This window comes from Sprattus sprattus (genome assembly GCF_963457725.1).
Source record: "Sprattus sprattus genome assembly, chromosome: 2".
Taxonomy (NCBI): domain Eukaryota; kingdom Metazoa; phylum Chordata; class Actinopteri; order Clupeiformes; family Clupeidae; genus Sprattus; species Sprattus sprattus.
This window is the reverse complement of record NC_137921.1, coordinates 20088274-20100773: the sequence shown is the minus strand read 5'-3', so window position 1 is coordinate 20100773 and position 12500 is coordinate 20088274. Positions and strand designations below refer to the sequence as shown.

The 12500-nt window shown below is 43.1% G+C and overlaps 1 protein-coding gene across 1 annotated transcript in view; it reads left to right on the top strand.

Annotated features, from left to right (window-relative positions):
• The window catches only part of LOC308381374 (glutamate receptor ionotropic, kainate 2-like), a gene marked incomplete at both ends in the record, with an annotated part of 53133 nt that overhangs the window by 29658 nt on the left and 10975 nt on the right, over positions 1-12500 (top strand). The window contains 4 exons of the mRNA XM_080858934.1: positions 4050-4166; positions 5315-5521; positions 9210-9433; positions 12094-12212. Coding sequence (XP_080715060.1) covers positions 4050-4166; positions 5315-5521; positions 9210-9433; positions 12094-12212 — 667 coding nt within the window. The remainder of the gene's footprint in view (positions 1-4049; positions 4167-5314; positions 5522-9209; positions 9434-12093; positions 12213-12500) is intronic.

Here is a 12500-nt window from a genome sequence, read left to right as displayed (position 1 = left end):
AAGGACTTGCAAAGATTGGGCCCATAAGTGAACCTGTTTTTTCCGAGACAGATCATTTATGAGTAAGTGGTACTTAATTGTATGCACTCGATATAAGGACTTGTAAAGATTGGGCCCATAAGTGAACCTGTTTTTTCCGAGACAGATCATTTATGAGTAAGTGATACATTTTAATACTTAATTGTATGCACTTTGGTTTTTGCGGGACAGAAGTTACCGTATGGTGTGTATGTGTTATGGTGATAAACCGTTTTCGGAAAAAACATACAGTGCACGTCGAACGCAGAGTAGACTGCAGATAATTGCAATTGAGAGATTGCTTATTTTAACTCAGTGAAGAGAAGGCTTCAGCTGTTTTATTGTGTCAAAGCTTGGTGTTTAGTGATTTTTGACAAATAACTTAATTAATACTTAAAGGTCTTGTAGAATTAAATCGCAGTTTTCCCGTGTTTTACAGTGTGTGAGACTGTGATGGATGAGAACTGGGTTTGATTGCTTTAATAGAGATGTTGTGTAGTAAGTAGGAATAATTTGTCGAAATCAGCCGTTTAATTTAAGAATTACGACTGAAATCACAAACGACCATCTGTTGACATTGAGATTCTTCAGGAGAATCTAGTAGCCTATTCATCCGTTGGCAAAAGCCAAAATGATTGGAAAACAGAAACCCACAAATAGAAGGGGTGGACGTGCTGTCCCTGAGATTGATGAAGAAACAATAATTACATCAGTAAAAGGTTTTATTAATGACCATCTGAAGGTAGATGTTCTACAAAAGAAGTTAGAAACCAAATATGACATTGTGCCCGACAGTGACAATGTATGGCCTATTGACGATGCGAAGCGTGCGTGGGGAAAGATGCAGCGAGTGTCGGATAAAAGCAAATTGGCATATGCCGTCATAATTCTGAGTCAAGTTACAGGTAGGCAAAAAGCTGATGAAAAAAAGAAACTTTCTGCGGAGCTCTCAAAGTTGAAGGCCGAAAAGGCTGAGAATGACCGACAACTGGTTGTTGAAAGAAATAAAGTCAGGGCTTTAGCGGAAGATGTGAGATCGCGGAAGGCGGAGAAGCTTTTAATGATTCAGGCTGGAATTAATGCTTCTGATCAACTGACGTTACCTGGCGAGTCTGAAACACGAAGACTGTTGCAATCAGCAATGGCTCCCCACACAGACAGCGACGTGTGTGAGGACAGTGACGACGCAATGGACTCGGATAATCCAATCAAGCTGAGACCTTTAACGACCAGGCATGCCGGTGGAAATGTGACGTATGGATATAAACCGGCAAAACCTCAGGACATTGATCACTGGTCTAGAGACATAAAGCATCCTCGTAAGGCGGGCATGGAGGCATGGTCCAAAATCAACCGTCTGCGAAACATCTACCAACTCCATCCTTTAGACGGCGTCGCAATGATGTGTACAATACTCAATGCCTCTGAATCAAGCAAAATAAGGCGGGCTGTTGAAAGAGGCCTAGGAGACAGTCAACAGAAGATGGAGGAGGGCTGGCAGGCATTACGTGATTACATCCAAAGTTCCACTAACGCCACCACTGATTGGGCCAAGATAGCCGCCTGCAAACAAAGGACTAATGAGGCTGTTGATGACTTTTCACAAAGATTCATTGAAACCTTTTTAAGACACTCAGGCATGAGTGGTTTGACAGAGGAGAACATTGGAGCAAGCGACAATGGTGCTCTCAAGGCTAATCTGTTGCACAGTCTTAATCCAGAGGTGAAACAGGCTGTCAAGATGACCACACCTACATGGGAGGATACCACGTTTACTTTCGAAATGCTTGTCAACGTGGCAAGAAGGATGGAACGGGATGTCGAACACAAACTCAGATGCGTCAACACCTGGGATTCGAATTTGGAACAGGAGTGCATGTTGAGACTTTTAAATGCACAAAAGCCTAAACAACAGCAACAATACAAACCACAGTATGAACCCAGAGACAGATCATATGATGCATGTTATAAGTGTGGGAAACATGGCCATTGGGCGAAACAGTGCAACACTCAGAAACGTGGCAGATATACAGCTCGCTATAACCATCACAAAGAGGGTGATGAGGAGAGTAATGATGCTGAAGACATATTCAGAAGGTTTGCGAAGTTGACGGATCATCAGAGACAGACCCTTATGTCCGCGATTCCGGGAAACTAAGTCTGCCCTCCTTACGGTCTCTTACGGTGGCTGAAAGCCAGCAGCTTGACAAAGATGATGTGTGTGTGCCTAATGATAAAGATGGTCTAGGTTCGGTGCAAGATGAAATACCCCCAGTTGACAGTGAGCTGCGCCATGTCGAATGGCCAGAGCCATGTTACTGCGGGATTATAGAAAAGGCACAGGAATCTGAGGAGCCATTGATTCCAGACGTGGGAACACACATATCACCGGAGTCAGTGGAAGATGCAGGCGAAGCTGAGAAAGTCATGAAGAGAACTGTAGGTTTGGAGGGCCAAGGCTTCAATCCTAACAACCTGATAATTGTTGAGAGTCAAGACTGTCCATCAAACACTGGAGAAGTGCAGATACCGCCAGTGGAGAGACAACGACTACAGCCATGTGACAGGAAGAATTTGAAGTGTAAGACAATACACAGAGCACTGTCACTTTCCCAAACTGCAGTCATGGTGAAGGGGGAAACCAAATTGGACAAATTCACCAACCCCATAGAGCGCATGCCTCCAGAACAACCACCTCTGGCGGGGCGCAAAGAAAAAACGTATGATTACGGATAATTTAAGTCATGCCTTTTTGTTAATCATGTCATTACTTTTAGCAATGATATGATGATTTGGATGGGAATTTTAGATGCTGACTTAATTATGAACTTGACTACGAGATATTTTTTACTACGAGATTTTTATTTTTTGACGACATCAGCCATCAGCATGAGAACAACGTCGCCAAGGCGTATCGAGTGGATGGCGACCATGATCCCGATGGTGATGTCCGGCATTCCAAACGCTTCCTCCTTATGCGACAGCCACCACCTGCACCCCTGCACACGCATATGCCCATGCTGAAGGAGAACATTCATGTTGGGTGTGCAGATTGCTACCCTAGCCCAACGTTTCTTTGCAGCCGTCATTCTAAACTATGGTATTACCGTGGTGATGGATGAGGTCAGAGAAGTAGCCTCAATTATGGACAAGATTGCGAATGACGCCGCAGGAGCCTTGTCCATAGTCAACAGAGATTTCAGTATGCAACTATCAAGTTTTTCAATGTGCATTAATACCACTACACTATAGGAATATACATTGAAACCACTACACTACACTATGAAGACATGTGTGTTTGTACTAGAACAATGTTTGATTATGATTAATCGTGATGTAACATTGATCGATGATCATAGGGGGGTTGTCAGATTTAACCACTACACTATAAGAACATGTGTTCTGTTCTAAAACTTTTTACCACTACACTATGGGAACACATGTTTGTTGACATTTTGTAACAATGTTGGATTGTTTTGATCACTATGTCTGATAATGTTCGTTATGGTTTTGTTAGGTTTTATTGTGATCATGATGTAAGATTGATCGATGATCATAGGGGGGAATTGTTAGATATCACTGAGTTGATGCACTCAAACTAGCTTCCTGCTATTCATGGGGATTTAATCAAGGTACTCATTCACTGTGATTAAATCAGGTTCAATCATCCAATCAGAAATAGTACCCACCTCTAGACACACCCATTCCCTCCCATATCCTGGATGATTGTATAAATATCTGCTACTCCTCTCAGTATGTTGAGAGTAACCTATCGTGTTCCATGCGATTGGATTGTCCTGTGACGCTGAAATAAACATATTTCTACTCTGGACACTCTCCCAAGTTTCCTGACTATCTGCAAACCTGACCTTGGATCCAGGACTAAGACAGACTTCTTCAGTGGCATAGCAATGTCTGTCTTATGATGGACGGTTCAAATAACGTCTTACTTAAGCGAGTAACATAAACGTGTGTCTAAGACTTCTTATGTACCTTCATATGCTGGATGTTTGTTTGTTTCTCCCTCGTAGATTGGAACGTGGGACCCTCTCAATGGTTTGAATATCACTGAAGGCCACAAGGGCAAAGGCACCAATAACGTCACTGACTCCCTGGCCAACAGGTCGTTGCGTGTCATCACCATCCTGGTATGTCCCATTGGCAGATTAGAGCTGTCTTCCTCACACTGATAATAATGTGTCGCTCTCTGCGCAAATCAAACTTGTCTCACTCTCCCCTACGTTCATGGGGACAGATTGATACATGATTAGACATCGAAGTCTGAAGATGAGTCACTGAAAATTGAAATTGTCACTCTCTGCACAAATCAAACTTGTCTCACTCTCCCCTACGTTCATGGGGACAGATTGATACATGATTAGACATCGAAGTCTGAAGATGAGTCACTGAAATTATGGACTAGAAGCTCATTGAAAAAACAAATGCTAACAAGGATACAACCACAGACTTTTACTCCTGAGCCTCCTTTAACTTCCATGCACCCCTGTACACTTAGACATATAGTTTCAATCTTTCTTCGGCCACAGATTGCAGGAGGTTCCAATGCTTTAATTTATCCTGCATATATTTATTCCATATCTCAACGTATGTTGTTAACATATGTGAACATATGCACTATGTATACAGACATGCATATACAACATATACATTTATTAATATATATTACTATGCAGCTCTACCCTCATCTACACAACCGACCTGTCTTAGACCAAACATGTCTCACTTTCAATATGTGAAGAGCCCCACCCTTCCCCAGAAAAACTGGAAACCTTTATTAGCATGCATTTCATCTTCTAGGCAGGCCCCTTGGCTCCGAGAAATATTCCTCTCTGTCACTTTCGTTTTTGCTGTCTATTAACTGTAGCCCTCTCATCATGAACTGGACACTATGAGAATTAGACTTATCATTCAACATTAGGTGGGGGTAAGTGGCTCTGAAATGCTACCATGAATTTAATGTGACATGCATGGCAAGAGTTTGACCTTAGGGACGATGCACAATTTGTCCATGTAGCTGATTTTATTAACTTATTAAGTCAGTGCCTGCTGGTCATTGTGGATCTACCACTTGTTGCAGCAGCCCCACTAAAACTTATTTTTAGTTTTGCTCCTTGGTGTACTGGCATGGCATAGGCAAAGATGACACAAACGTCTACATTTCAAGGTCATTCTTTCATTTCTTTCTTTTTTTCTTCCTTTTATTCATTCATTTGTTCTTTCATTTTCTCGTTCTTTCTTTCTGTTCCTCCGCTCCTTCTCGCTCTCTCTTTCCCAGGAGGAGCCGTATGTCATGTATAAGAAGTCAGACAAGCCTCTGTATGGCAATGAGCAATTCGAGGGCTACTGCATTGACCTTCTGAGGGAGCTGTCCACCATCTTGGGCTTCCGTTATGAGATCCGATTGGTGGAGGACGGGATGTACGGATCTCTGGAGGAGAGCAGCGGCCAATGGAATGGCATGGTCCGGGAGCTCATAGATCATGTGAGTGTGTGTGTGTGGGTGTGTGGGTGCGTGTCGATATGAGGCGTGTGTGAGTGACTGAGTGTGTGTGAGTGAGTGGGAGTGTGTGTGTGTGTATGTGTGTGTGTGTGTAGTTGGTAAAACCTATTGCACTAAGAGCTCATGGATCATTTCCATGTGTGTGTGTGTGTGTGTGTGTGTGTGTGTGTGTAGATATACTGTAGGTGCATGTGTGTGAGTGAGTGGAAGTGAATGTGTGTGTATTTCTTTGTGCTTGTTTTGCTTGTGAAATGAAATGGTCTGAAAACTCATGCATATGATTACATTCATTTATATGCATCTTAATGTTCCTACATATGTGTGTGTATGTGTGTGTGTGTATGTGTGTGTGTGCACGCTCGCTTACTGTAGCCAGTGGAATTGAATTCCTCTGGAATGGTCATTGAACTTATGGATCTCATGCTAGATGCAGTCAATCATACAGTTCATTTCTCCTTTATGTCCTTGAGGACTTAATGGACATTGGTCAATTATAGATATGGGAATGGTTTGAGACAGAGTTTGCATGACCTTGTGCTTTTTAACACTGGGCTCTCTGCAAGGGAGAACCTCAGCTCACCACACTCTAAGTTCTTAAAGCAAAATTATGTAGCCATTTTACTTTAACGGCTTCATTATAATTTGGCTGGTACACTGACTTAATACGAAGAATAGCGTCTATGCTACTGCCAAAGCAAGCCTGGTACGCCTGGTATTGCACTGAAACTTTGGTTGACAGAGCGCAACATCTCTTGTGAGAACTACTTAATGACACCGCCTGACACAAAAACAACTAGACCCTTCTGCTAGTTAAAAGAAGAAGCTAGCGCTGTATTCTCTGTATGGACATCATGGCAGATGCGACAAAAGAAAGACGATGAGAAAAAGAGAGAGTAACTGAGCAAGAGACCGAACAAGAGTCAGTCACGGCCTGGCTTTTACTCATTGGCGAGAGCTAAAAGAGACAAAATGATGCAAGTCAAATGCGAGCTGGCCTTCTTTCTGTTGGACTAATCATTGATGACTTATTAGCTGTCTTGCTATGTCTTGTGTTGCCCTTGCTTGATGTTTGGCTGTGTCGACTCGCTAGTTTTTCATCATAAACATACCTGCCAATGTAATTGAGGAAATAATGCGACATTGGCTATAACGTAATTGGTGTCATCCAGTGGTGTAGTCCAGTGTATACGCAGGTATACGGAGTATACCCACTTCTCAAAACAGGGCGTTTATCCTGTGCTGTATGGGCTGCTAAAAAAAATTAAGAGTATACCCACTTCTCCAGGGACCACTTCACCACTGGTGTCATCCCTTTCTTCACAGAGATTTGTAGTTTTCCACCTCAGACCTGTCTCAGGCTAGCACCCAAATCATTTCATCTCATGGCAAAAAATGTGAAATGCCTTCGTCAATCTCCCGCCAAATAAGCCTTGGAAGTTTACGACCTTGTGCCTTTATCATGTCGCCAACTACATTTATTATATCACACATACTCCATATTTCAAGGCTGAGTGCAATGTGTATAGGCTGAAACCGCAAGCAAAACAAGCAAAACTAAAATGTGTCATTCTTTTGGTTATGTTAGTGTTCATCTCGGATGTCTAACGAATAAAACTATGCAGAGTCATATTTGTGTAAAATCTTGTAATATTACTCTACCTTGTCAGTCATGCTACTTTGGCTTCTGGCGTTGTCTTTGTCAGTTCCATATTCTTCAGCTTGTCAACAAATACACGTGTCAATTAGGGGGTCTCAAAGCACGATTTGTATTTACGACAATGGTGTTAAAGTGAACTACACGCTGCAACTTGAAGGGGCGCTCAGTAGCAAAAAAAAAATCAATTCTGGCTGAATAGGGCTTTAATACACTGCTGTGTATTTTGAGGCCCAACATATGATGTATCTTTTACGTGACTCCTGTGTTAACGGACAGGTATCATTAGCTGGTAATCAGAGGGGGTAACTGTTGCAGTTATAACAATCTGATATGTTTTTCATGCTATTAAAACTGGAGTAGTTTTCAACTCACTACTGGAGGTTTAGTGGAAAAGAATGAGAAAAAAAGATCTGAACAGTTTTCAAATCATTATTAGAGAAAGGAAGCAAAACAAAACAACTTCCTTCGCCCTCACACACACACAGTGCATTTTCTTTAGCTGGCCTTGAGCGTCTGTGTCACACTCAGACCTTGAATGCTTGGCTAATTGGAGATGACGTCACTGCTCCAAGCCTCTTTCATGTGTGATCTGCTGTGTGGTAGGCCCATACCAGTGATGACACTGACCCTGATCATGAATGGCCTGTACATTGAGTGAGGAGGGGTGTGTGTGTGTGTATGTGTGTGTGTGTGTGTGTGTGTGTGTGTGTGTGTGTGTGTGTGTGTGTGTGTGTGTGTGTGTGTGTGTGTGTGTGTGTGTGTGTGTGTGTGTGTGTGTGTGTGTGTGTGTGTGTGTGTATGTGTGTGTGTGTGTGTGTGTGTGTATGTGTGCGTGTGTGTGTGTATTTGTGAAGGAATGATGGGGATCATTTAATGAGTGTGGTGGCAGAGGCACACACATATACACACACACACATGCACACACACATGCACACACACATTTACATACACACACTCACTCGCACAAAGTAGGGCCCCGAGCAGTCGTTCATCATTAGTGGTCCTCTGGTGATTACTTGTGCAGGGGTCGTGATGTGAATTATGATCAGGCAGCAGGCGGATGCCCGTGGAGCGGGCAGATAAACGCTGACCCAGAAAGGACCCACAGAGAATAGACAGCTGATGAGCACTGCAGATGTGCAGCTGCCTAGTCACATGGTCCTAATGTCATCACGGAGGGGGGCAGGACCTGCTCGGTTCTAACGAAATGGTTCTCTGGCCAGCGTGAAGCAGAGGAGGTTCCATTTGAATTCAAACGTCTCTGTAGGCGGACTTTCCAAATAAAGTGGTACCATGTTTTTTGCCTGCCACATACAAAGGCTGTGATAGAATTCAAAGCCTCACGTGGTTCTGCTTGTCTCTGCAATAAGAACAAGAACAGGGACATGAAAAAGGTTCCAGTGACAATAAATCAAAGTGCTTTAGTGTTTCCAAATGCCTGCTGGGCTATGAATGAGTGTTCTCCCTTCTCCTCTCTGTCAGTGGGCTGTTGGTAATGAAATGATTCACAGTGGGCCACTCGATTGACTTGCACGACTTTATTTTTTTAAGAGGCCGTAAATGAGTATTGATTCCGCTATTGATTGTTGAACAGTCTGTTTTAGGTGTGATAGTGAGTGATAGAGTATGGTGTCAGCTGTTTGGTGTGTCAACTCATAATGTTACTGCAGACAGGGCTGCTATTGTCGTATAATATGTCTTCCACTATATCAAAATTCACCTCTTATCCAGTATACTTATCCAAGTCATATGCTCACATTGGAAATGTGTAATTGGGATTGTAGCAGGAACCTTTCACCTTTCACTAAAATACAGTTTTACTTGTGAAGTGAAACTAAGATGGTGTGCTAGTTTTATAATGTTAACGTCTACATTTAATTTGAACAACCTTTCACATTAGCTCATCCATTATCATCCTTATGCTGATTGGCCCTGTTCTGACTCACTTTTCAACATTCGCTCCTCTGATTGGTTGATTTTCCCCTTTGTTTCCTGTTTCTCCTGTGTGGACAGAAAGTGGACCTGGCAGTGGCCCCTCTGACCATCAGCTACGTGCGGGAGAAGGTCATCGACTTCTCCAAGCCCTACATGACACTGGGGATAAGTATTCTCTACCGCAAGCCCAACGGCACCAACCCCGGGGTCTTCTCCTTCCTCAACCCCCTCTCACCCGACATCTGGCTGTATATTCTGCTGGCTTGCTTGGGTGTCAGTTGCGTGCTGTTTGTCATTGCCAGGTAACAGTGTGTATAGTGCTTGTTTTGACGTCATGTAGAAAAAACTGTGAAACATGAAAGTGACATGAAACAGGTTCATGCTTAATGCTGGCCAACCAGTTAGTAGCAGCCTCTACAGCAGAGAAATATCCTAGTTATGCCCTAGTTAGAAACCATTCCTTAGTTGTCTGCTTTTTCTCTGGTCAGCATTTTTCTAATAACCTAGGAAATTACAACACAATGCCTTCCAAAAGTTAATTATATATTCCAAAGTAGACATATGACCACTGCTTGTCCAAAAGGTTCCAGTTCCAGTCTTGTCATATGAAGGGAATGTAATGTTTATTTTTGGTCAGCACTATGAATGCCATGGCAATCACAATATAACATCATGGTAACCACCAGATGCATTCTTATGTGAGCTAGCGTCTGGTGCGAGGGCAAGTATTTACTCACGATTACCGACAGGTAGCACCTCATTTGGGCGGGATCCAATGTGTGTGTTTGCCAGGCTGCAATGGGCCCATGCCTGGCGTCTCTGTCAAACTGACACTGAGCCAAACTAAAATGCCATGACCACATGCTCACCTATTTCCCTCTGCTCGCTCCCACTGTCCTCCTGCCTGGCATCGCTCACAGAGGGAAATCATGGCCCTATTCTGTCTTACTCTATCTTTTTCACTCATTTTCTCTCACCCCTTTCTCACTCTCTCTCGTTATTTCTCTTTATCTCTGTCTCCTTCTCTCTCTCTCTCTCTCTCTCTCTCTTGCTTTCTCTGTATGCTTACCCCCTCTTTGCAGACACCCTGAGTTGAGAATGAAAAGGGACACTAAAGGAATGTCCTATTAATAATTCAGTATTAGATTCATACATAAATCTATTTTCCATTCATTCATTTTCTTCATCTGTCCCCATATTCGCTCCAGGAGTAGAAGCTGACAAGGAAGACTAAGGAAATGTAATATTAATTATTCACATACTATAATGCACGCATTCATTCATTCATTCATTCATTCATCGTTTGTTCGTTTGTTTGTTTGTTCGTTCGTTCGTTCATTCATTCAATCATTCATTCATTCATTCATTCATTCATTCATTAATTCATTCATTAATTCATTCATTCAGCCGTTTGTTCTTTCGTCCGTTCATTCATCCATGCATTCATTCATTCCTTCAACCCTCTCCCTACCCTTGACAAAGAAAAGAAAGAGAATGCCCTGCTATTAATCATTCATTCATTAAGTTCATGCATATCTTTAAGTTACTACATTCTCTGTCTCTCTCTTCCCTCTGTTTAAGACCAGAATGAAATGAAAAACACCTAGGACTTTCATAGATGCAATAGACACTAGTATTTTTGTATAAAAAGGAACTCTTAGACACAGGAGTTCTTAGACACAGGAAAGTTTATACAAGCTTCAATGCTCCTGGGTTGTGGTGTATTTTTGATCCCAAAGAGGTTTGGAGTGACCATGGCTTTCCTCTGGTGTTCCTGGCAATGTAGTTGGGTGCAGGTCAGGCAGCAAATGTCACCTAAGCTGGTGCGGAACATGCACTGCCCACAGCATGCGCTGGTGCACACGTGCAGCTTCTAGCTCTATGTCATTAAAATGTGTATTCTGCTGGTAGGTTTTTTTTTGGTGTGTGTGTGTGCGTGTGTGTGTGTGTGTGTGTGTGTGTGTGTGTGTGTGTGTGTGTGTGTGTGTCTGTGTGATGCGCATTTGCATGTGCCTGTGCCTTTGTGTGTGAGTGTGCACATGTATATGCATGTGGGGGAAGTGTGTTTGTGTTCATGTGTGTGTGTCTGTGTGTGTCTGTGTGTGTGTGTGTGTGTGTGTGTGTGTCTGTCTCTGTGTGTGTGTGTGTGTGTGTGTGTGTGTGTGTGTGTGTGTGTGTGTGTGTGTGTGTGTGTGTGTGTGTGTGTGTGTGTGTGTGCTGCCTATGCATGTGGAGTCCTTCTCTGAGCCTTCTTTCCACTGATTGGCCCCTTGGGGCTGGCATTGCACTGACAGTTGTAATGGTAATCCATATGAAGACACCCCTCCCTGCCCCCACCCTGCCCATGGCAGGAGACCTCAGCAGATTCAGCCACCCAGATACTCTACTCGGTCCTGCTACAGATACTCTGTACTTAATACTTAATTAATGAATTAGATTGTACACACATGCACACACACACATTAAGTATACTGGGCTTAACACCGAATGAACTGATAAGTAGAGTGCAATGTGAACATTGGTGTACGTTGTTAGTCCCGGGTTTGGGTTTAGGCTAAATAACATTTCATAATCACCTGTGATAGTACATACTCTATTTAGGTAGTGGGGGTCAGGGGGAACTTATCGCTTCCTAGACAGGAGGGACCAGGGGCATGAGTGCATGATTTGATGAAAGGAGAACTGTGTAAGAAATGGGACACCAAGGTCTATCTGCATGGATTCCTGTACGGGAATATACAAGTCCAACATGTGAATGGTCATGTATATAAGATGAATCTTTCCAATGTTGTGTTTGTGTGGAAATGTTGTTAAGATCATCCAATTTTGTTTTAATCTATGCCTATTTTTCTATCATGTCCTGTATATGTGTGTGTGTGTGTGTGTGTGTGTGTGTGTGTGCGTGTGTGCGTGTGTGTGTATGTGTGTGTGTGCGCGCATGCTTATGTGATTTCCATCCAAGGTTCAGCCCATATGAATGGTACAACCCTCACCCCTGTAACCCAGACTCTGATGTGATGGAGAACAACTTCACTCTGCTAAACAGCTTCTGGTTTGGAGTTGGAGCTCTCATGAGACAAGGTACACACACACACACACAAACACACACACACACACACACACACACACACACACACACACACACACACACACACACACACACACCTTTTCACACTCATGCACAAACAATCAAATGCCAGGCAAATGCAGGCAAACTCTTAAGACAATGGACATCCATCCATCCATCCAAACACACACACACACACACACACACACACACACACACACACACACACACACACACACACACACACACACACATATCCATCCGAACACACAAACACACACACACACACACACACACACACA